The 26,174-nt window shown below is 41.7% G+C and overlaps 1 protein-coding gene across 10 annotated transcripts in view; it reads left to right on the plus strand.

The window, feature by feature from the left end:
• Positions 1-26,034, plus strand: part of mark2b (MAP/microtubule affinity-regulating kinase 2b) — a 34,579-nt gene extending 8,545 nt beyond the window's left edge. The window contains exons 2-21 of one of the 10 annotated variants that reach the window (XM_078797013.1): positions 6,735-6,905; positions 7,879-7,932; positions 9,836-9,884; positions 9,967-10,032; positions 10,132-10,202; positions 11,245-11,301; positions 11,683-11,919; positions 12,424-12,543; positions 13,939-14,041; positions 14,175-14,287; positions 14,389-14,463; positions 14,620-14,677; positions 14,880-15,022; positions 15,479-15,573; positions 18,002-18,049; positions 18,593-18,859; positions 20,267-20,293; positions 21,967-22,005; positions 22,421-22,530; positions 23,973-26,034. In XM_078797013.1, the coding sequence (XP_078653139.1) occupies positions 6,735-6,905; positions 7,879-7,932; positions 9,836-9,884; positions 9,967-10,032; positions 10,132-10,202; positions 11,245-11,301; positions 11,683-11,919; positions 12,424-12,543; positions 13,939-14,041; positions 14,175-14,287; positions 14,389-14,463; positions 14,620-14,677; positions 14,880-15,022; positions 15,479-15,573; positions 18,002-18,049; positions 18,593-18,859; positions 20,267-20,293; positions 21,967-22,005; positions 22,421-22,530; positions 23,973-24,322 (2,253 nt within the window). In that variant the 3' untranslated portion in view covers positions 24,323-26,034. The remainder of the gene's footprint in view (positions 1-6,734; positions 6,906-7,878; positions 7,933-9,835; positions 9,885-9,966; positions 10,033-10,131; positions 10,203-11,244; positions 11,302-11,682; positions 11,920-12,423; positions 12,544-13,938; positions 14,042-14,174; positions 14,288-14,388; positions 14,464-14,619; positions 14,678-14,879; positions 15,023-15,478; positions 15,574-18,001; positions 18,050-18,592; positions 18,860-20,266; positions 20,294-21,966; positions 22,006-22,420; positions 22,531-23,972) is intronic. The other 9 variants (XM_078797018.1, XM_078797030.1, XM_078797020.1 and 6 more) reach the window with 9 other exon arrangements.
• Positions 26,035-26,174: the final 140 nt, after the last annotated feature.

Raw genomic sequence — 26,174 nt, forward strand, 5'->3', positions numbered from 1 at the left:
ACCGGCTAACGCACAGCATGGCGAGGGTCTTGTTATTTAGTACAGTGCATGAGTCCATGTTTGTAGTGTATTTTTATCACAAAACATCCCTGTTGGCAGCCAGTCACCATCAACAGTAGGCCTGTCACAATAATGGATATATCGATTCATCGAAAGATAATAAAAAAAAACAACAAAACAGATAATTATGAGACCTTGATAAATTAATAAAGTGTATGTGCGCCATTTGTCTCTGTGCTACACTGACAGGATGACAAGAGGATTCATTCTGCATGTTTCTGTGTGTATATGTGTCTGTGCTCTATATGAAATGAACACAGAAGAGAGTGAAGAGAGCATCTTCTCCGCTATTAGGTTAGCAGTGCTAGCAGTTAGCAAGCAAATGTGAATATGAATGGAAGCACAAAGGGGATAGTTTGTAAGCCGAAAGCCACAGTTCCAGTTACTGAGGCTTTTGATCTGCGGAGTAAATATTAAACGAAATGGCTCAAAATGGTGCACGTTCAGTGTCCTCTGTTGTGTCACAGTGTTGCTGGGAGTACTTCCTGTTTCCCACAGGGCTTTGCTGTACAGTTTTTGTTAAAAAAAAAAGTCTGGAAAGCACATGGCTAGAGCTCATATTAATATTCTGCATCATACGTTGGTAATATATTTGTTTTTATCCATCTAATGCTCCGTGATTGTGGCTAATATGGTATGCCTCACACAGGTACTCTACACTTGAGAACCATCTAGTGGCTCAAATGTGATAGGATACAATGATATTTGAATGATAATCCTAATGGGTTTTTTTAAGTCAAAATTATCGAATATAGGTTCATGGTTAATAGCACAATTATCGACCAGCAAAATTTATCGTGACAGGCCATGTTGTCATTGACCCCGGCTATGATGGTTGACTCTGTTGTTCTTGGCTAGCTGACACAGTTACACTCTGTTTTTTAACACGGAGTGGAGCCAGCATTTTGCTGAAGAACAGAAAGCACAAATCAAATTAAATACAGCTGGAATAGGTGTACATTCTGCAAAATCTAAAAAGTTTTTGTGTGTAGCTGCTCTATGGGGGACCACAACTCAATACAAAGGGCATAATTGGTCCCCCTTAACAGAAAATACTGTCACACGGCCGACACCACTTTTACTCATTCCTATTGTTTACACGTCAGTGCTGGTGTTGGGATCCCATTGGCTCCCATGGGTGGCGCTGGATAAAAGTTCTGGGACAGTATCTAGAATGAACTTCCTGTATTGGAATGCCAATATTGGAGATTTTAGATGCAGGTTAATAATATATTGAATTTATTAACGCATCTGTTAAAACTCAGACACTGCATATCGTACAGAAAGGATAAAATCAACAATTGAAGACTGTGTAGAAGCAGTCGTAGGGAGTATGCAGTCATGAAGGTGAGTTTTGAGTCTGGATTTGAAGATGGGGAAGTGAGTTGATGTTTCGAAGTTACGAAACAAATCTGATGGTAATGAGTTCCAAAGTTTAGGAGCAGAGCAACTGAAAGTTCTGCTCCCCATGGTGCTGAGGGCACAGTGAGGTAGATGGAAGAGGAAGATCCGAGGGAGCGTACTGGAGTGGCGATGTGGAGGAGGCCATTCACATGAGCGCTCGGGTTGTGTATGGTGTTGATATGAAGTGTAGGGGGAGTTAATGTAATGTATTCTCTTCTTGACTAGGATCTGGTGAAACTGATGTAGGATGGGGGTGATGTTGTCAAATGAGGTGGTTTTGCTTGTATTTGGGGCTGGAACAGTTTGTGGAGGGACTTCAGGGTGATTCCAAAGAGGAGTGAGTTGCAGTAGTCAATGGATGAAATGACCAGGTGACAATATGATCAATATGATTTTTTGTTGTTGCTGATATCGGATCAGTATGTAATCAGAACACTCCTAATAATAAAGATTTTTGTATGTTAAAGTTTTGGGTGGCTGGAATTGATGATTTTGATTTTCATGATTTCTTAAAAGGAAAAAATGATAAGATTAGAGTATGTTTTGGTTCAAGTTGGCCCTTGTCTAATGGATTAAGAATGCTAACTGTATACACATGCTGGGTGCTTGATATTATTTACTAGGTTGCATGGGGCACATCTGTGGTTGTGGCCTTTGTATCTCAACAGCTTCTGTCTTGAACCCTTGATTAGTAAATGTCAGCGTTAATGAGGCTGGAGTCTAACACAAGCAGTGCTTAAACCTTTTACCAACAATGTTTACTAAATGAATAACCTAAAACCTAATGAGAAAAAGATATGTAGCATCATATGTTGTTATTCATCTCATCTATAATTGGCACTAAGAGTGTGGGTGGTGGGTGGAAATGTGGACATGTATTCGTGTTAGTGTGTGTGTGTGCTCAAGGGTTACCTTGCCTGCAGCTGCCTAAAAATGAAGGAAGAATGGCTCTACACAAACAGTCCCAACATGAAAGAGGATAGGAGGAAGACTAAAGAGTGGAGGACATGACAATATACAATGATATAGACTTCCTGTCTATACAAAAAAATATATTATGTCTATTTGTGTCCTTAAAATCTCTCTCGTAGGTCAAGAATTTCTAAATTGTACCTGTATAAGACATTGGCTTGCCATATGTAGTATGTATGTTTTTGCAATGTGGCCAACGACACCGTCTAGTATGTGGGCATGCACCATTTTGCACTGTTGTCTTTATAATTGTCCCCCGTAAACGCCTCAGCAAGTGTTGACTGACGGGACTGAGGTGCCGCTGCCCGAGCACATCCACCCATACTTTCTTTTCTAAATTGAGAAAACTGTGTGTTGGTCGTCTGAGTTCATTCTGTTTCAAACCTAAATATTCCCACAAGTTTTTAGTGCAGCTGTTCTCATTCTGATGCTGTAAATTACTTACTCAATAAGAAAAAGTGCTCAATGCCGCAACAGTGGAGAGACAGCCATTGCTGGTTTTACTGTTCACACATTTCTTTGGCAAATAAATATGGATATTAAGGAAAATCTGTACTGTCAGTCACATGAAATGATTTTTAAAAAGTGTCCACACCTTGTGTTATAGTTATGTCCATGATAGCATTGTCTGTCTCCCACTCCCTCACCCTCATGATCCAAAAATAAAAATCATTTGCTCGCCCTCTCCACCCTCACAAGACCACATAAGGACCTCCGCTCAGCTCCTGGATTGATGCAACTGCCATTTGTTTTTAATCCCACTTGTGCTCAAGATGAAGCATTCTGCAGAGTCAGCATGGGGCTGTGTGGAAAGATGAGGGCTCTAAGCGGGAGACAGACGTTTCTATTTAAAGCAGGAAACACAATGAAGTAATCATGGGTCTCCCTGTTTCTCAGGGCCTCAAAGTGTGCTAACATAAGGGAGGAAGGTCTTGATTGTGGTCTGTGGCTTATTCGCAACACTGAGTGAGCCTCTAATTTGTTCCAAGATAATTGCACGAATAAAATAAACTAGTGAGGAGAAGAACCATCCAAAGCGATTACTTTGTACCATCTTGCTCATTGCTGTCAAATCTCGAAGAGGTCAGAGTGTGATTTGTGCCACCCTTCATGGTCGCCCGTGTGCCTGAGCTTGTGTGTGTGAGGACTTCTCGCCAGACTTGCTTGTTTCTTAAAAAATGCACTACAGTGCGCGGTGAAACGTACAAAGTTAATTGTAGTGTGCGCAATGTAAGTGTGCAGTGCACAGTGAAAGGCAGTGTTCAGTAAGGCTGATTTTTGGCTTTGAATTGAGAGTCCAGTTTTGTGTTACAATTTTTTTTTTTCACATATGTGCCATATTCAGGACCATGTTAAATATTATACAAATCACACTGTTTTTTAAATGCTTATTTCCATTATTCCACAGCTCATTGTTTTGTTCTGATTTTAAATTTTACCGATTTTACTTTTTAAACATCACATCACATTCAATAAAACTGTGATAATTTGTCACAATCCTGAATGGAAATGTTATATCTCAACTGACAAGTTAAACGTTATCTTAACATTGTATATCACTGGGCATGCCTTGTCATACTGGCTGCACACTTTATAAGGAACCACAACAACAGTATGAGACACTTAAGTTATTGATTAGCAACAGGCTAAGCTATCACAGATTTCATAAAAGACAAATGTAGAATTTTCTATTAAAATGCTAAATATGTATTTTTATTATGTTTCTGCTTAATAGACCTGATCTAGTTGAAAAACATGAGATTTTGAATAAGTATAAAATAGTGTCATTCACAGTTATGTTTTCCATTATTGCTGTTTGTATTCTGGTTCAAAGCAAAATATAAACTATGATTTGTATTTTGTTTTTGTTTCATGCTGTAGCCGTATCAACATATTGTTATAGTGAGCGATGTTTGTATATAAAATAAACAAACAAGAACTGAATTTCTTCGAAATAAATAAAATGCAGTTGTCAAAGCAGTCTACTGTAAAAAAAAAACAGTGCAGTGTACAAGTGTTACAAGTTGCTAATTGTAAACTTTGCTAAGCATGTTGGAAATAAACCATTAAAATGCACAGTACCTCCTGCACTTGACTATGCACTGTGCATACCAGCATCCCGTGACTTCACACTGCGCGACTGTGTAGCCAGTCTTACCTGATCCTCGTCACCTGTCCAATCAGATCTCTCTCTCTCACACACACACACACACACACACACACACGTTCTGACCCTTTGTTGTTTCTGTTGCCAAGCATGCTAAACCTGCCAGCGTGTTTTTTTTTCTTCATTCAAAAAACACCTCACCTGGTGCACAATGTGAAACACAATGTGTAAACGTTAATCACAGAACCTGAGTAGCAACAGGAAAATCATGCCTTAGCTTATGTATGTGATATAAGACAGATTAAGAGTTAAGGTACATTTCACAGTCTTGCCAACATGTATGCATTTTTTCCATACTCTCCACTAGGGTTGGGCGATATTTTTTTATAAACCGGTATAGATTCTTCTAATTATGACTTCCACCAATATAAATGATAAACGTAAACAAGCCGAGATAAGACGAATCAAATGCTGTCATCGTGATGAGAAGGAACATTCATGTGGACAAGTATTTACTCGGCACATGGCTCTATATCGTGGCACAAAATTACTATAAACATGAACAATCTCCTCCCGACCTCCACAAGTTGAAATGGCGATAAACGCCAGAGAAAGTTGGCTGAATCTTCTCTTGCAGAGCGTGAATGGAAGCTCGCAGGGGTTAGCTTAGTTTAACACGCTCGTGTGGTTGTGTGTGTGCGGCTCGGGCTGGTTTTACAATGTCCGATGGTGACATGCATATACTGAGTGGAATAAATACGAGAGGTGTGTTCGTCTTTACCGTAAATACACATTCTCCACACACACGGAACACACACACAGCCTCAAAATAAGAATGCCGTTTGCCCCATGTCTGCGTAAACAAAATAAGAGTGTCATAAATATCTGCCATATGCTATATGTTGGAATTGCATGGATGACTATATCGTCCTTAAAAACAAGCACAGGCACCACACTTATATTAATTGAATATTTAGTAGCAATGTGTGCAGAGGCTGACATCCCATTGGAAAAGCTAGCCAGGGTGTCCCCAATAAATACATTGGCTTTACAATTTTGAGACAAGTGTCCTTAATTATGAGGCTTAAGGTTTGGAGCTTTTTGTACAAATTAAAATTTTTATATTGTCATGTCGTGATACATCCCAAAATTATTGTGATACACTAAGGCCTGTATCGCCCAATCCTATTCTGTATGCATTTTGACCCTTGAATAAACTTAGCTGCTTTCCAAGTTTGCATTGTGTTGCCTTTCACCTGTATCACTTTCAAGTTCAATCTCTGAAGCCTGTCTTATGCTTATGCTATGTGTTGAGGTGCCAGCTTACGCTACGACGTCTTGTAGAGCACTACTTGCACGTCGGAACAAATTAAACGTCATGATTCGGGGCTGCAATTGGTCAACTTTTTAAACGTTCTGTGTGTGTATTATTCGTTCATTGGGTGTACCAGCCATCATTGCAAACACTTTATCTCCAATTTTGGATCAAAATCAAAGTGCCACATTGAGTTCCGTTTGTTTTTTTCCCCATTGTTACATTGCGAAAAAAGGAGGCTATCAAGCAAAATAGTCCACAAGAGTTGTGGTTGCTCAAAAGGATGAACCAATTCACATTTTCACTGAAATTCATTTTTCACTTCTGACTTAATCTGAATTTGGATATCTACTGATGACAATTGTGATCCGATACCAGAGCTCTGTTTGCCTTGATATTATGATTATTATTGTTGTTAATTTTATATCAGGTTGTAATCGACTCCTCTACAGACAAGTACATGTATGAATGTAGGCATGTATGCCCCCAGAGGCAACTTGAGATAAGTTTAACATCAGAAAATCAAGTCAGAAAAACAGGAAATCCTGTGAACAGCAAAAATCCCATCCTGAAAACAGATATGCAACTGTGAGGGTTCCAAATTGACTGCCAATATTTGATCAATTCAAGACAAATACACATAAAGGGTATACTTTTCTTACACCACCCTTTCCATTGGAAATAATGTAAATTCAATTAATTAAAAAATAGAGGGAGGTACTCATAAAATGTTTGAATTTCCCCCTGTATGCTTTTTAGCAACAAATTTTTACCTTTTAGATTATATTTTTATAGGTATTTATTATTAGAAGAGAAAATGAGAAAATAATCCTGTATCATGTATATCAATGCTCTTTCCTCTCTCTGACTTGTTAGGACTCCAAGTCGTCATCGGGCCGCTCTAGCATGTCACGGTGTCGGAACTCCATCGCAACCACCACTTCAGACGACCAGCCGCATATCGGCAACTACCGTTTGCTGAAGACCATCGGCAAAGGCAACTTTGCCAAGGTCAAACTGGCTCGGCATGTTCTCACTGGCAAAGAGGTAAGCATGCGTTCTACTTTCAGCCTGGCATTGACTTGACCTTGATGAGGTTTAGTAATAATTTGTACACCAACTACTGTCTAAATTAGCTTTCATTCGCTTTTGCATTGGTATGTTTTAGGATATCTTGAAACTGTTTTGTTGGGGGGGGGGGGTTCATGCTGTGTGCACTTAAGTACAGTGCATCCTCTGCTGAAGATGATTAGCTCACCATTGTCTGTGAGAATGGAGAAGCCTCCATGTCTGTACTGTGATACGCAGTTGTGATGTAAGCCAGTGGCGTGTCATTTAAGGGAGCCATGCTAGGCTCCTTTCTTTGGACCAGTCAAGTCAACGCGTCGGATAGGAAGGAGGGTAGAGGTGGGCGGGCTCTGTCAATGTGTGACAGCTCTATGCCTGACACCCTGATAACACTCCATGTGACTCGCTGGCACACACACACACACACACACACACACACACACACACACACACACACACACACACACACACACACACACTGGAAAAATAAGGGAGAGTCAGAGGGCATGCAAGAGTCAAATGAGCACAACCATAAAGTGGACTGGAAGAAAGCAGTTAGAATTGGAGAGAGGCATTGCACTTATTTAAACAAGCTCTTCACACTTCATATCTATACCATCTGCCTCTCTATTGCTGTTTTCCAAAGCTTATTTCACCCCTCTCCCCGTCTTTTTTAATCCTTTCAAACCATGCAATAGACCCTTGTGAGAGTCTACATTCTGCCCTATTATGTAACCGATTTCTGCTGCGATTGTGTTATCGTCCAATTGTGTGTCCTTGAAAAGCCAACAGAACACTTTCTGAAGTCCTTTGAGGTGCAGTCATGTCAAAACTATGATGACAACATTTTTTTGAGGGAATTTCAGTTTCAGTTTTGACTACTTTGAATCATACTGCAATAAATGAATAAAACTGTAACCAGTAAGTAAATGTTTTGGGTGTTTTGTCATAGGTGGCTGTTAAAATCATTGATAAGACGCAGCTCAACTCTTCAAGTTTGCAGAAGGTGAGTCTCTGTCTGTTTGTTCTTTTTTTGTCTGGTTTTCTCTCCAGTCCCACCCACATGCACATCCCCCACACTGTTTCAAGAAAATATCCTTTAACGTTGAATTAATTATTCTCAAGTCACCCATTGTTGGAGTGTGTCCTCTCACTCCTACTTTCCCCTAACTGCTTTTTTTTGGAAGCACTCTAGTTTTCAGGGAGAGTTTTAATTACAGGAAATAAGCTGCAATTACTTCGTTTGATCTTGGCAGGGTGGGGTCTGTCCACTGACACACATGCGCACACGCACACACATGCAATCTCTCAGTACAAATGCAGAACCAGTGCCTGGCTTGCCACATAAATGCCAATGGTCTTAGTATGTGGATTAGAACAGGGGTTTTCAAAGTGTGCCTCCCCTCTAAAATAAGACAGTTCTCCCTGAAATATTTTTTTCTGGAGCATATTATGTTTACACCCCATTATGTTTATTCTCTCACCTTTGAAAATGAGTCTTTGATGTAACCACATTTTTTTTTTTACCAGCTTTTAAAAATGTTTTATTTTACTCAGGCTGCTGTGCCAGGATTGAAGTTTTCTGAAGCAAATTAGAACAGAACTAAAATCTTTTCATATTAGAGACTGACGGCCTAGCATCACTTGTGGTTTTATAGACTGCTTCTGTCACACAAGACCACACCCTCTTTATGGTGTTTGAACATGTCCCTTTTGCCCGATCCACATGCAAGGCTCCAGACTTTGACTAAAATATGAGACGTGGCATGTGAATTTTTCATCCACTCACGCATGTGCGACCAGGTAAAAGTACACCAAGAGATGCACTTTGTCCCTTATTACCTCAAGAATGGAAATAGTCTACAAAATGTGGAGTCGATTGATGACAACTAAGTCTGCCAATGGCAACGTCTGTGATAGCTCACGTTTCAATCGTATTCGATCGACTTTTCTATCATCTTTGTTTACACATTTTGCCTGGCTTTTATTGCTTCTGGCACTCTGTTTGCTAGATATAGTTATCTGCCTAGCCTTTGGTCCACGGTGTCCAAAAGTGCTTTTTTTTTCCTAAACCACAGTGGCGTTTTCTTTAAAACAAACAAGCAATGCAGTTTGTTCTGAGCTCATGTTTGTCCCACACGGAAGCTACAAGTGGCTGTCAGGTTCATGACGTTCGTATCACTTAATGTTTTGCTCTTGCCACTCTGATTTTGCGTAGCTCATCAAAGAATATTTGCTTCAACTCTTAATATTTTTATAACTCTTCAATTCAGACATGAATTAACCCTACCAGTTAATTTGCCCATTTTATTTTATTATTATTTAATATTTTGGGGGGGCTGCATTTTGGAAGAGTGGCTAGGATGCAGGTTAGCATGCATGTTAGCGTAATTGGTGACTCCAAAATTGTCCAGGCATGAATGTGAGTGTGAATGGTTGTCTGGGATAGGCTCCAGCATACCCGGGCCCCTTGTGAGGATAAGCGGCATAGAAGAGGGATGGTTGAATATTTTTTTGTTGCAGACAAATTTATGTAGTTGACAAATGAGGTAGTTTGCCATTCCACATTAACTGCTAAAGAGGAAGAAGAGTAAGATGGGTTGATGTAGGTGCAAAGTGGGCTGTATTGAAGCAGTATTGCTCAGTAATAGAATGAAACTGATCAGAAATGTCAACATTTACTTGGCAAGTTGATTTTGGTGAGCACCTCTAAATTTTCTGCTCTCAATCCTAAAATTTTAATTTAGGGGCCACTAGCAGCTAGTAAAAAAGTTAGTCTAGAGCCCTGACGTGTCATTAATATCGCATATCCATGGCCAAACAGTCTTTTTAATGGCAGCCACATACCAACTCAAACAGCATCTACAATAGGTGTCCCACAAGTGTTGTGTGTGCCTTTTGTTTGCCAGCTTTTCCGGGAGGTGAGGATCATGAAGATGTTAAATCACCCTAACATCGGTAAGTCTACACTTCAGTCAGGTGGAATTCATTCATTTCATATGATCTCCTCACTTACTCTTTATGTTTGCTCCGTCATCAGTTAAGCTCTTTGAGGTGATCGAGACAGAAAAGACTTTGTACCTGGTGATGGAGTATGCAAGTGGAGGTGAGTGAGTGTGTGTGTGTGTGTGATAGTTTCACACTGCGAAAAAAAACAAAACAGAAAAAGACCTTGTAGAAAGCCTTGTTTCTTCTCATCTTGTAGGAGAGGTTTTTGATTACTTAGTTGCTCATGGAAGGATGAAGGAGAAAGAAGCCCGTGCCAAATTCAGACAGGTATGTTTGTTTCTTTTTGCAACCTAACTGCTGCTGTTTTAATTAACGTATTAGGCCTAATCAAAGACTGATTTTTTTTTTGTGAAATGAGAAATTAGATGGTGGGTCTATAGCAGGGAAGTCTAAACGTTTTTCCAGCAAGGGCCACATAGTGAAACATGAAAGGATGCAAGGGCCATGTCGGCTTTGTGAAAAAGATGATTATTACTATGACCTTAACAGCTTTGCTGTTTTTTTCCACATTTTTGCTGGGTAGAAAAAAATTAAAATTTTGTAAACTTTGTAAATTTTCTTTCGTAATGTTATGACTTTATTTCCATATTATAACTTTTACCCCAACCTAATTTTCCAAAAATTACAACTTTGTTTCTCATAATAGTACGACTTATGAAAATAATGTATTTTCCCTTTAATATTTCAACTTCATGCTACTAAAATGAAATTATTTGATATTATGACGTTTTTATGACATGTATGCATGCACACACATCACACACCTTTTCTCTCATATATATCTCAGTATATTTCTGCCTGCCTTTTGCTGTAATTTTAATGCTGTTTTATGTAGCGCCCACAAATGACTACACAGACAAGCATTGTGGCCCATAAAAAGTTATATTCTAGAAGCTTTTCTTGAAGTCTTGAGCTGGTAAAAATTGCAGAATACAAAAGTAACCAGCCTGTTCAGCAGATTCGTTCCAATTCCAATGCAGCCCACAGCATTTTGTATTTTAAGATAATGGATGTCAGTAAAGCAAAGTCATTAAACTGTTGAGGCAGCTAAGAAATATGATAAATTAAGTATGAAATGAAATGTGATTAACTGATATAGAAAGCATGGCTATAAAAGATTAATTCATTTTTCTAAAAAGTGGTTTAAAAAAGAGAGGGCGGATATATATATATATGTATGTATGTATGTATATATGTGTGTATATGTGTGTGTGTGTATATATATATATACTGTATATATTTCTAGCAATAATTTGGTATTTATTCTCTCTGCTCATCCCTGCTTCTTGCTGACTTTGTCACTCTACAGATTGTGTCAGCAGTGCAGTATTGCCATCAGAAGTGTATAGTACACAGAGACCTCAAGGTGAGAACATACACTCATACATGTGACCGTAAGTTTAGGGGAGATAATTATGAGAGTAGCACAACAATTTGTAGTTAAAATTTGAGTACGTTTCATACCTATGTCATTATCTGCACACGTTCAATGCGTTTTCCAAAGCTTTTCTGACAAGAGTTATCGTCTTGTATACACACATAGAAGGTACAGAATATTTACAGCAAGAGAAAAGGAGAGTGCACCTGTTGCTAGGCAACCCCAGGCCCCTTGGACTGTCTGCACCCATCTTGCCGAAGATGCATTCTCCTAGTTTGTAGTTGTGTTCTCAGCTGACTATTTTAATCAGATCAAAGTGACTCCCTCTTCTTACCTCTAATAACTTTTTAAATTCTGCCTGTCTTGCAGGCAGAGAACCTGCTGCTGGACGCAGACATGAACATCAAGATAGCAGACTTTGGCTTTAGTAACGAGTTCACTCTGGGGAATAAGCTTGACACGTTTTGTGGCTCCCCACCATACGCCGCTCCAGAGCTCTTCCAGGGCAAGAAATACGACGGGCCTGAGGTGGACGTCTGGAGTCTGGGAGTCATCCTCTACACGCTCGTCAGCGGCTCTCTGCCTTTTGATGGACAGAATCTCAAGGTTCAAACCAGCAGACAACCACTTATATAACACACACGCATGCATGCATGCATGCTGTTTGTTTAGTGTGGGTGGGTGTAGTGTTTGTCTTGCTTGTTTCTCCGTGCATGCACGGAGCAAAGAGACTGTATTTTGTTATTAGGATTATATTTTGATGAGATGCTACCATCAACGAAAGAAGCCTTGCTTCTTTCAGCAAACTGCTTTTATTAACGCCACCCATCATGCTGTGCATTCAGGCAGCACCCACATGACGCATCCTGGAAGCGCAGACACACTTTGGGTGGGCGATCTGATACTGAATGTGATGTTGATATTAACATTCTTGTGAAATATCTAGGTTTAGCAAGTGTGCCTTTTCTCTGCCTCCTGCTGCAGAGGGTTTTGTTCAACACCTACATTACTTGTCTTACTATTTATTTAACACAATGAGGCTTTTTTTTTCTTTTCCCATACTTGAATATCATGACAAAAACGACTTTGCACTTCTTTGTATATCTCCAGGAGCTGAGAGAGCGTGTTCTGCGTGGCAAATACAGGATTCCCTTCTATATGTCCACTGACTGTGAAAACTTACTCAAGAAGTTCCTCATCCTGAACCCCTCCAAAAGAGGCAGCCTCGAGGTACACACGTAGAAAGGGATACTTCAATCAGAGCTTTATGCTGCCAATTCTGATACAGCTCATCCATGAGTGACATTGGGTGATACCAATAGTATGGATTCATTCCATTAATTTATGATGAGTGCTACTGGCCAGGGGTGCCGTGTAAATGGGAAAAGTCAGGACAAGTGAGCCAACTGTAAAGATTACGTACATTATAGTGATCTAATTTGTCATGTCTATGCACAAAATGAATACAGACCCACCATCCACCAGTACCACCCTGGACTTCACACACCTCAGAGAGTTTGTGTACCACAAATATGCACGTTAGCACTCAAATATGAGGTGAAAAGGTGAAGGTGGAAAATACAGTATAGTAGTCTATCCGTGTGGGACAGAATTAGGTGCGTTCAAGGCTACTTGGATTAAACATGCAAAAAACTGGGGGAATTTTTTTAATGTATATTATTTCTCAAATAAAATAATGGCCCATATTTCATCCCTACATATTATAGATAAAAACTCACTTCTATCTGAAATTAAGTGATTAATGAGTTAACTACAGACAAAAGTGAATTAATCATGATTAAATATCTTAATCAATTGACAGCCCTTAATATTACTAATTAGTTAAGAAATAGCTGGACTTCCAGGTAGCACATAGGTGGGCTCTAAGTGAGAGAGCAGTCGACAAACACGGTCTCTTCCACCGCTGACACAGGCTAGTCATCTAGTCGTTTTGGCCGCGTTAGCTGCGATGTGACTGATGATCACATAGTGACCTTTGAACGCTCACCATACTCCAGCACGTGTTTGTTCTTCAAATGCTGTATTAAATTAGAGCTAGCTTAACCAGCTAACCCAGCAAGATACTTTTTGTGGCGTTCCACACGGCATGCACATTTATTTTTGTTGTTTAAACACCTGCACACAGTGTGAAGGAAAGTGGGAGGAGGACGCTGCCCAAGACTACTCTGCACCCAGGCTGCAATAGTACTAGCCACAGGTGATTGAAGTTGAAGGCATATGCCGGTTAAATGCCGATCACATGCTTTTTCACGGAAATCGGCCAAATGATCGGCTCATTCCTACATGTAAAGAAACATCACCAAGCTAACCTATTTTGCAAACCCCCAAATAAAGAACGGAATTATGAAACTGTTTTTTTTGTTCTGCATAGCCTGCATTTTAATTGTGTATGTGGTGCACCCAGTGACCTCCACATGTATATGTGAGTTTGAAGCTCATGTGCAAACTACTTCATAAAAACATAATACATAGCATAGGTGATACGTTGCCGGTTAGGGTATAATAGTGTGCAGCTAACATTGTATGTAATTTCTGCTGATTATAAATATAATGTTTTTGCTGACATGTCTGTTGCTAATGTGCTTTTTCACCATTTTCTCCCAGCAGCAGATAATGAGGGACCGGTGGATGAATGTAGGCCATGAGGACGAGGAACTCAAACCCTACATCGAACCACAGCCAGATTATAAGGACCCCCGGAGAACAGGTACATGCTGAATATGCTTTCTGCATCCATGGGGACACACTTTAGCACTTTTTTCCCCTCTCTTCTACTAATTTATCAAGAAGAAGTAATAATAATTTGCTAATCATTTTAATTGGTATGCTGTGCTGTGCAGACATTATGCTGCAGATGGGATTCTCTCAGGAGGAGATCCAGGACTCGCTGGTTAATCAGAAGTACAATGATGTGATGGCGACATACCTGCTACTGGACTATAGGAACTCTGAGGTACATGTGATGCGTCAATCCTGTCCATCACCCTCTATAGTACTCGGTAATCCATATAGAGAATGTCAAATCTCTGATTTTATGTCCCCTGTTTTTATCAGCTGGATGAGGGTGGTATCAAGCCCCGGCCTGGAAGTGATGTAAGCAACATAAATGCCCCCTCCCCGCCTCACAAGGTACAATGAGAACACAGACTATTGCGTCTGTAAAGTGGGCTCTTTTTGCCAAAGACGACGGCAGACCTGTAGCAAAATATTCCCACACTGTCACCGAAATGCTTGAGTGCAAAGCTGAATCACAATCAACCTCAATGTCCTTTCTGTCATTCTCAGGTACAGCGCAGTGTATCATCCAACCAGAAGGCTCAGAACCGCAGAGCTACTGACCAGAGTGAGTTGTGTGCATGCGCGTATATGCGCCATAGTGAAGGGCAAACGCCCTCTTCAAATGTTATGAGGAGCATCGACGGCCTGGGATTAGTTTCAAATGGGGGGCTTTGCCAGGAGCTCCTCAGAAGTGGAGGCAGTATTGGCCTGCACATCAAGAAGAAATTATTTTGTTGATGGAGAGACTGAATGTGTTGCTGCTCTAGGCTCTTCCTACTCGAAGAGAGGGGACAACCGGACTTCTGGGGATGATTCTGGGAGGAAAGGTTCATCGGGCAGCTCCACTACCAAGGTGCCGGCAAGTCCTCTGGTCTCCTCTGACCGCAAGAAGAGCGCCACGCCCTCTACCGTGAGCTCAAGTTCCAAACGCTGCCCAGAACACAATAAAATTAGGACAATATCACTACATCCAATGAGAAAAATGGCACTAAAATGCCACTGCTGATCAGTAACGGCAGATCTATGTAATGATGCCGTCCACAGATCGAAACAAAAGTTACTAATTAACCTGATTAATGGCCATATGACAGGGCCTAACATTGATTCACTTTAGTCATAGTTGTAACATTGCATTAACATGTCACATTGGCACACTGGAGACATTACACACACCCACACACACCTACATTTATTGTGTTCTTGCTATGTGTGTGTTGGTCCTGTTTGGGTGCCGCCTCTCCCTTTTCATGTTTGCTTGCCATGGCTACCTCTGTCATTTTTATAAGGTTATGTTCCTTAGCTTATCGTCTATATACAGTATATACTTGATTGTTTACCCATTTTTTTTAACCTTCTTTCCCTTCAGAATAGCATCTTGTCCACTGGCACTGGTCGCAGTCGGAACTCTCCTCTGACCGAGAGAGCCACGCTGGGCCAGGGCATCCAAAACGGCAAAGACAGGTACACTTGAACTGAAAGAAGGGCACAGCACACACAAGCACACTGTCTGTCTCTCATGACTGAATGCAGTACCCGCGAACAGATACATCCCACCCCAGTTTGTGAATGAAGCTGTCTGTGGCCCAGACCCAGACCTTGGCTGGTACAGTCCCAACCTCTGCCAGCTGGCCCAGGGAGACCTGCAGATTTCTCCCAGGGTGGGGTGACCCCATCCCACCCTGCTGGACAAGGAAATCAGGCTTTCCTGAGAATTTAGGCCAAACCTTCAGTAGATTACAGATAAGTTGGCTTGATGGACGCCAGCCAGTCGGAGCAGAGGCGGGATTTGACAAAAAAAAATGATCTCACTGTTGGTTGACCTCATGTGCCCTTGACTTGCACTGTGAACACACCTCACACACGTTGGCACATGCAGCATCAGTGTGTACACACTAATACGAAACGCAGGCGAATGGTTATTGTAACTTTCCATAAGCATTCAAAATGAAGCCATAAATTCCCACACGGTGTTCGTCTTACATCGCTGCTTTATGACTTCTTCACTCATCAGTCTCAAATGACCTGTTTGCAAAAAAAGATTTGGTTTGATTCGTTTTCATTTTGTCATCCCCCAGCTTGACTTGCTGTTTTTTTGCTGCCAATGTGGTCATTTGAGACAGCACTGCTTTATTTGTGCTGTGGGTTTCAGCTTCTTCATGATCATCATTAATGCTTTATGTACATGTTACAGCCCCCCTCCCCTCCACTCCCCCTACACCTTAATTTCTCCCTTTCTTCTCTTTACTTCCTCCCCTTTCCTCTCTCTAAGGAGATTATAAGGACTTGTGATGGAATATTAACTCCTAGTGGCATTATGTGGACCCTCTTAATAGGCTTACACATATGCAGAAGTGGCCTCGCTCTCACACACACACATGCAGTTGTAACTTATTCACATACATTGTGGGACACACAAACATGTATGTCCCTCTAGTAACACTAGCTTTACCAATAAGGGTTTATTTTGCATCCCTTCTTGTATATATCCTTAATGAGGTGTGAGTTTGGTTATTTTGTCACTTTTTTTCCCAGTTCCTCTCTTTGGTGACACTCACCCACTTCTTGGGCTGGTTTTGCCTATCAGGGCTTTGCAGATTAGAACAAAGGAATTGGTGTAGTTTTCCTTAAGTAAGGCAGTAAACTACAGATTGTGTCACAGCTAATGGTTGTTTTATTCGATAAATTTTAGCAAGGACATCATGACAGTGCAGTTTTTTGCAGTTAGCTAGACTTTTCCTCTTGTTTACATCTTTAATGTCTTCACTTCCTCTCCTCCTTCCTGTATTTTCTACCTCCGCCCCTCCCCGTCCCCCATTTACTCTGTTTAATATGTGCTGCCTCTAACCATGCTCCACCTCTCCGCCCTGCCCACCCACACACAAACCATACCGGGTGCGTGTTTGTGTGTGTGTCTTGTCCCCACCTCATCCCTACCAGCCTAAACACTCCGGGTTCCCGCGCCTCCACTGCCTCAGCCGCAGCCGTCCTCTCCTCCTCCTCCTCGCGTCCCCGCCACCACAAGTCCTTGTCCTCCTCCAATCATCCATGCCCCTCTGACCTGCATGCACCACGACCGAGGCAAGTCACTCATTCACACTCTCACAAACAAAGGGCAGTGCTGTACTATTAGTGTTTAACCACCATCACAAAGTGAGCCTCTTAAAGCAATACTTGCATTGCATTCTATACTTGCTAATACTGCTGTTGTTTGCACCAGCGCGCGTTCACTACTTCCATTCAGTTGCTTTGAAATGTCATGGACCAAAGAATCGGCGTGCAAGAACAAGATAAACAGGTTTTTGCTGCCATGGGCTGTTACAGGACAGAGGTGTTTCCCCACAGGAAGCTTTCAAAATAGGAAACTACAGTAGCGTAGAGTATAGGTATCCAAAAATGCAATTGAGTCATTATATAAGGGTGTTTGAATTAATGTGTTAAATTAATTGCTAGCAAATGAGCTCTCTGAAACTCATAAAGCTTATAGTTTTACTGCTACAGGGAAAATAGGTCTATTGTAGAGAACTATAACAACTAGAACAAAATGCCTAATAATTTGTTGGCTACGCCTGGATATGTGGCTTGGGGATAGCCTGCCGCCATCTAATGGCTCCCGTCTGTACTGCCGATGTCTTAGTGACACATCAGTGACTGTGTATGGTGTGGGAATTGCTTGCTTGCTTCCTGTAGCTGTATGTTTTGAGGCCACTTTGATATTTTTTTGTCATATTGAGAGAATCTGCCCTTTCTGGCATATTAATAAAAGGGCAACATTAGCTATTTGTTGTATACGGCAACCATAGCAGATCAAATGTCAAGGTGGTCCTCTAGCTGTTTGTGGCTTTGTGTCTGATTCACGTTGAAGTCTCATTATGTTGCATGCATCCTTCAGCAATGAGCTTGGGCTGTTCAGAACCTGGTTGGGAACGCCGACGAGAAGGTACTGCTCTGCCCTGAGTGAGGAATAGGCACCCTTTTGTCAACAAAACTCTTGCAGAGTCACATTTTCTTATGGCATTTGTGGACCAAAGTGGAGCCGAAAGTGATGCACATTCACAAATGAAGCACCATGATACTCTAGCCACTATATCACATTACTTTTTAAATGCAATTAGACAAACGTTTTCATTGCAGTTTTAAAATCCAATTTTTTGCACGCTTGTGCGCTTTGGTTTGTTGGCTGAGAATGAGCATGTGCAAGAGCAGTGTGAGGAGTGTGTAGTGCTTTTTGGAGCTTTATGATGGTTTGTCTAACAGCCAGCACTGACAGGATTAAAGTGTTGTGTGCGTGTGTTGTCCCTGACCTCGCGTGACCCCTGCTTGACTGCCTTTTGGGATTATGTGACACATCAGGATGAACATATGTTAAACAGATTTAGATCATTGTACTAGATTATCACCTAGCATGCAGGTAAGTAGCTCAAAGAATAGAACATAGGTGAAAAGGGAGTTTGAACCGTCTGTCTGCCAATGTCTTCGACAGTGCGCCCTCTCAGCGGGCACCTGCCGCCTCCCCGTCGGCCCATAACATCAGCAGTGCGGCGGCGACTGATCGCACCAACTTCTCCCGCGGGGTGGGCATCCGCAGCACGTTCCACGCGGGTCAGCAACGAGGGGCCCGGGACCAGCAGGGCTCTGCCTACCCTGGCGGGCCGGCATCCCCGTCGCTGTCGCATGGCAACAGCCAGGCACGGAGGACACACGGGGCCACGGGGATCTTCAGCAAGTTCACGTCAAAGTTTGTACGCAGGTGAGTGATGGGGAAAGACAATTTTGCAACATTTCAAATGGGCAAGATGAAATGTTAGATGTGTAGTTGGAGGGAGAAGCAAAAAGGAAGAGGAGTGGACGTGGCAGAAGAAGACAGGAGAGCCAAATTCTCCTTGTTTGGATGAGCGTGACAGAAATAAACCTCCACTGCAAGTGGAAAGCCGTCGTGATAGCAGCCGCTTACTTGAAGAGCTTGTGCAGTTTGAGCCTTTTTTGGCTCTTTGAGGTTGCAAGCTGAGCAGAAAATAACTGGGTTTATGTTACATGTCATTTAATGTGCTCATTTCCTCAAAGGAACCACCTACTATAAGTCGATGTCATCTCTTCAGAGTGCCTCTCGCTTGTGTGCCTATCATGGCGCTCTCGCTGATCTTGTGAGTCTGCCGCGAGTTGGAAGGGAGAGGAAACCGAGCAGCTGGCTCCCTCTCTGTAATTTTCAATGCAGTGGCGACTGAGGAGTCATTTTGGGTTTGGTTCCAAGCCCTGGACAAGTTTGATTTTTACTTATTTAGTGCAGCTTGCTTCTGTCGTATTTGATAATAAAGGAAGCAAACTGATAGGCAATGTGGATTGTGGACCGCCATACTCAAGAACATCTCAGGGACAGGATTGTGTGTATGAGCGTGTCTTCTCGTGTGTGTGTGTGCATATGCGTGCTTGTAAAAGATGCAGCGTTGAGGGTCACTACCTTATTGTTATCTTGTTTAAACGTGGAGGAAAAGACCCAATGGGAAGTGCAGGTTTAATAGTAAGAATGAAAAACAAATCAAAAAGGAATGATCAAAAGTCTTGCTTGCGTGCGGGGGTGTTGGCCGTGCACGGTGGTGGAGGTACAGCCACTCACGAGGCCTCCCACTCGCAGATACTGTAACTCCGTGGCGACAGTATCCATGGTTATGCCAGAGCTATCACTCCCCCTCCCCCAACTATAAATACTGCAAGTGGGGACACCTTAAACATGGTAACTCGGTAGTGAACACATGATAACTAGGTAGTAGAGGTGGCAGAGAGTTAACATGGGCGCACACAATATGACATGACAGTGACACCACCTAATACACGTGGTTGTTTGTATGGTTGTTCCTAACCTTTTTTTAATTTCTTCTTTGTGGTAAATGTTTTTATTTTTTTAATCAATGTGCTTCCTGTTTTCATGTATCGTTTCCAATATGCCATGTTGTGCTGTTATAATGCCTGTTCACGCACCCACAATAATAATTTTCCATTTTTTTAAAATACCTTAAAAAAAAGGAACTCTGAGGCCATGATGTATTTTTTTTCTGAATGTCTTACGCTTTGCTGTTGAAAAGGCAGCATTTGGTTAATATACACGTTTATACATACATTTCTTTCTCTTTCTTTCTTATCCCTCTTTTTGTTTTTGTAGAAATCTGTCGTTCAGGTTTCCAAGAAGGTAGGCAAACACCCCCCAACGTTAATTTACAAACCCTTGATATCCAGTTATATTCTCCTCTTCATATTTATTTGACATAAATACTTTCCTCCCCCTTTTTGGTGTTATGTGCAGCAGCTCTTTTGTTGAAATCTTCCCCTGTGCCTTGAGCCTTATCCTTTTCTCCTATTTATTTATTATTTCCTGTGGTTGGCCCCTTATTTATGAGCCTTCTGGTTTTGAGCTCCTTGTTTGGCCCATTTTGTGTTTGTTTATTCCACTAATGCACCTCCTCACCTACCCATGCACCTAACTCACTCACTCACTCACTCACTCGTGCCATCATCACGCCATATAACACCTCACCCCTCTGTCTCCTCACCCCTCCCATCCACCACATCCACTTCATCATCTCCCAACCCTTTGTCCTATTTAATTGCCAGCTAGAGTGTGTGAGCGCTGTCTTTAGCTAGTTTTTGTTCTTCCCCTTGGACAGAGGCCTCCATTAATGATTAATGTCACAATTGGTAACAATGAGCTATTCCTTACCAACTTAATACTAATGACACCCATTGAGGGGTCCAAGCCTACCCATCCCATGCAGTAGTGGTAATAGTGAAGTTTTGTTGTGGAAAGGAAGAGCGGATCCAGGAGGGGTGGTGGGGCTGCCATTTTTCTGTTTCTTTTCCGGAGGCTGCACTCTCACTCTTTTTCCTCTCGCTCCGGCACTGGCTCTCTTGACAGTGGCCGCATCAGAACTGCTTTGACCTTGTCCTCAATGCTGTGAGCACACACTCTTATGCATATTTGCATGATGCAAGATTCATATCAACACATGCTCTTAAAAGATTGTGCATTTCAGGAAAACCCATCATCATCAAGTCTTCTGTCTTAATCCGGTACATTGTGCCACCTGGTGGTCAAAATGTGTAACACAATTGAATTCCAGCAAGTCCCAATAATCAATCGGGACACATTTGTATCAATATTTTTCCACAGCCATTTTGCATCCTCCCATATTGCACTTATTATGTAAAATGGTGCAGAAAATTACATTTGAAATTACACAAACAGTCATTTGACATATACGCCATTGTAACCATATTTCTCTTGCAGGAGGTTTTGTTGATATTGTCTCCCAAAACATTTTTGTCAGTTGCCTGCATGTGTTGTTTGTTTTCTTGTCTTCATGAGTGTCTGTTGTGTGTTTTTTAAGTTGTATGCTGGTACAAGAGGGCGTGTATGTGTACAAACTGAGCTGATAAATTGTTTTACTGTAAGTCAATGAAGGGTGATTGTGTATTTAGAGGAGGTTTTATTTACCAAACCCTGTTTTTGCTGCAGGAAGTGCATTCACCATGCTTTAGTTCCAAGCCATGCCATCCCAGTCCAACATTTCCCTCCCCCTTCCCATATTTTGAGTCTTAACATTTATTCCAAGTTGTCCAATTCCCATGGTTTGATGATACATACTCATCAGTCATTCATTTATCAATTTAGTGTGGGCCATGTAGCCCTCGGTGGGCTCTTGGAATAACTGGAAGTCTTCCTTTTTCAATGGGTGGAATTCTGTATTTGGCATAACAGCGGGATGCGTTTGGGTTGGAAAGGCCATGGTGAGCTGCTTTACTGTCACCCCCCTCCCAAACACCCCCAATACTAGAAAGACTAAACTTGTGTTGATTTTTCTCGAGGAGTCCTTATGAGGGAGAGGGTCGGGATGAGGGGAGCAGGTGAGATACGGACCAGAACCCCCGCTTCTTCCCTTGCCTGCCAATCAGTACTGTAGACGGTAGATGATCTTTGAGCTGGGACAGGGGGGAGCTGAGGTGGGATTTAATTGAGTGGTGATGGTGACCAATCAGGATGGGAGATTAGTGGTGAGAGTGATGGTGTGGAGGTTGAGCCTGCATGGGTGTATGAGCGAGTGACGGGGGAAATCATAGCCTTTCTGTATCCATGTGTGTGTTTGTGTATATAACACAAACACACACACGGGGGTACTTGATTTTTTTTGGTTTTGTCTTCATTTGTTCATCATCTTCCTCTTGCTCCGATTTTCCAACAATTCTCTCACATCTCCTCATCCACCTCCTCTCCTCTCGCCTTTTTATCCCATTTGTTTCCTCCACCCTGCCGCCCATTCAGATCCATGCTGAGCAGCACTGTGGACAAGTCCGAGAAGACTTCCGGCGGTGTTCTCTCATCCTCTTCCAACAATGATGAGAACAACTCCTCACCAGGATCTGGGAACACTGGTATGTCAGGATTTTTCTTTCAGCTTCAGTCTCCCAAAAGTTAGTACAGTTCTCACATTCAAGCCAGAATCTTTATGACAGTCTTTTATGTTTTACAAGACACAACACTAGAGATCAGGGGTCGGGAACCTTTTTGGCCAAGAGAGCCATGAAAGCCACTTTTTAAAATGTATTTCTGTGAGAGCCATAGATTTTTTCAAACATAAACTACAACTCATTGTGTGCATTTTTAAGCAAGACCAACAATTTCAGAATATAAGTCTCTGAATTTATTGGTTTTAATGACGTTGTAATACTTAGTTCACCAATAATAAATAAATTACTTCATGGGTTTGCACCCTACTCTGTAGCTTTCTTTTCGCAATCTTCTTGTTCAATTATGCAGAATTAGCTAGCTGATTGTTATCTCAACAATCCGGGTGGTGCAGCAATCAATAATACCAGTTTACACTAACATTTAAAAAAATAGACAATGTATTAATTATACATATGAAGTAAAAATAACCATATGACTAACTTTATGAACATCAACAAATGCATAAACCTTATCCAGCATCATTTCAAGTTTCTAGAAACCTCCCTGCTGGATTGCAACTTATGAATGGTCCTGGAGACTTCAGTTGACTCATCTCCTGCACGAATGACACATAAATGATTGCTGGGGGGGAACCTATTAACTCTTTGGAAATTCAATCATAATTGTTGCTGAAAACAAATATGGAGTAATGGTAGAAAAAAAAAGATTCCAATAGTTAAATAAAAAATTAAAAAGTTAAAGTTAGATTATGTGGTGTGCTGTCCATGTATGGCCATGTTTACATCTCTGATCTAACTCACTTCCTGACCATATATGCTGTATGCTGAATACAATAAACATATCTCACCATGAGAATTGTTGGCGGAGTAGCGTGGCTATCATCCACAGCAAATAGACCTCACTAAGATGTGCTGCTTTATACTACATGAGTGAGGTAAGGGGTGGATTTGTGACCTTTGTCAACCTTAGTGTACAGCAGTATAGATTTACTATCCACTGAACATGAGTCAACAAACAGCCATTACTGTGTTTAACATTTGACCTGTATTGTAGCTGGCTACACAAAATCTTCCCTACAGTCAAGTGTGGTGGTGGTAGGATAGTCTGGGACAGCGCGAGGGGAACCGGGAGTTCCAACATGTGCTGTGACATTATGAAGTAGAAACTGGGTCAGATGGCAGTTAACATAATGAGTATTTTGGTTCTTTCAGCTATTTTTGTCCTTGAAAATGCTTTATTTAGGGAAAATTTGCTTATGTATAATTTATTCAACTTTATTCAACCATGAATCTGCATGATTTATTCATTATGTTTAAAAAAACAATAATAGAACAGTGTTGCGGCAAGGGACAACTGTACTGACCATTATTTCCCGATTTTTTTTATTTTCTTGCCCCCACTCTAGGCGGCACAGGCACACCCCCCGCCATCGCCAGCCAGAAGGACTCGGCCAAGCCACGCTCACTGCGCTTCACCTGGTCCATGAAGACCACTTCCTCTATGGAGCCCATGGAGATGATGCGAGAGATCCGCAAGGTGCTCGACTCCAACAGTTGTGAGTACGAGCTGCGTGAGCGCTACATGCTGATGTGCGTGTCGGGCAACCCGGCCCGTGACGACTTCGTCCAGTGGGAGATGGAGGTGTGCAAGCTGCCACGACTCTCCCTCAACGGCGTGCGTTTCAAGCGGATCTCGGGCACATCCATCGCCTTTAAGAACATTGCATCGAAGATCGCCAATGAGCTCAAGCTGTGAGCTGTCAGAGGAGCGGAGGGTGAATTGGGTGGGAGGGTGAAGACGGCTTGCGGGCGTGGCTATGCTGGAGCTTGACAGGTTTGAAATAACATGATTGTCCCACAATGCTTTGAAGTAGGGCTATCCCTAAGCTTTTCTCTCCTTTTTGTTCCAACAGTTGGAACGCTTGATGTGAAGTACTTGCAAACTGACATCTTCTCTCCTTGTCTTTCTTTCTTTTTTCACATTTTTAAAAAGAATTGTTGTCTCTTCTGCATGTCAGATCTGCTCTTGTTAGATCACCTCAAACACTCCTGTCAGTTCCTTGCTATTTATTCGCTGCACCGAATGGTTCTGGGTGGGGAAGCAGGCTTGGACGGAACGCTCAGAAATGCTGAAGGATCGACTTCATGATGTAATGTGGAGCCTTAATTTGCTGGAGTTGTTCCGATTCTCCAAAACTCATTCATGGACTCCCAACTGAGCCATGCCTTCACACAAAAATGACTTTGGATGGACTTTGTTGATAGAAAGGACGCCTCCTTTGTCACCAACCCAGAACTGAACCTTCCTCCTCACACACATCACCTCCAGCACAATCACCTCCATCCTTTGCCCCCTCCTTCACTCCTCTTCTCCTCTTCCCTTGAGTCAGGGTCAGACAAGGCCAGTTCGACTTGGTGTTATAACCCACCCTGCAGCAACTCTTCTTTTAAAACATATTTTCCTTCTTTTATTGCTTTTATTTAAAAAAGTGCACTGGAAAAGAGGGGCAAATGTCTAACCTTCCTCCTCACGAGCTGACCCCCTCCCCACCTCCTCATTCGTCTGGTCCCAAAGAGTGAACACACACGCACACACACAAGCAAGAGTGTGTGTGATCACTGAGAAAAAAACGCATTAAAACATACAACGAATGTTGAATTACTTTCCTGCTTTTGATTTGAGAATACATTTTTGTGTTGTTTTAATAACGTTTGGATTTGTAAAATGTGTTTTTTTTTTCTGTGGAGTGGGCGGGAGGGGATCATGTTATTGCTGCCTTTTGACATGTTCATCATCCACACAGTGTATGGGATTCAACACAAAACCCCCAAATTGAGCATTATGTTAATATTGATGGTGGTGGTGGCTGCTGCTTGTTGATTTTAGGCCTTTTTTTGTCTGCCGTATCCATTTTTTAAAAAGCTTTCCTTTTTGTAACAGCCTCACTAGTCCGGAATGGCTCAGCATACACCCCCCGACACACACACATCAGAGCACATGTTCAAAGGCCACAAATATAATTTTCTCTCACTTCTTGCCTCCATCTTGTTGAAACAGTAGAAAACACACACGCACTGGTGGTGGCGATAGGGATGTAATTGGGGCAAGGCTACGCTTTTTTTCTTTTTAACATGATGACACTGTTTCTCTTCTGAGTCATTTTTTTCTTTCAAAGTTGATCATTGTATTAAGGTGCTGGGTATCGGATTCTAATGATTATTCTGGCTGTTGCTGTTATATTATCTCTTTCAGGGTTTTTTTTATTTTATCTCGCATTATTTTTTTTGTTTAACATTGCTGTAATTTACTTTGATTTTAAATGTGTTTTGAGCAAACTGTAACTGTAGTGGTGGGTTTTTGGGGTCAGGCGGGGTCTTCAAGCTCCTGAAAATGTATTATGTTTTTTTGTGCAAAGTTTAAATGATGAAAAATTACAATGATAGTAATAAAACAATGATATAATGATAGTTTGCCCATGGGATCCGTCATATGTGAAGTGAGACAAGTGGAGTTATCCCTACATGTGTCAATTATACACTAATTATATTGATCACACATTACAACAGGAAGCTTCAAAACATTTTTTTCATAGTAAAATCTGACAAAT

Source organism: Doryrhamphus excisus, linkage group LG2, assembly GCF_037039965.1.
Source record: "Doryrhamphus excisus strain RoL-2023G ecotype Guam linkage group LG2, RoL_Dexc_Guam_v1.1, whole genome shotgun sequence".
NCBI lineage: Eukaryota > Metazoa > Chordata > Actinopteri > Syngnathiformes > Syngnathidae > Doryrhamphus > Doryrhamphus excisus.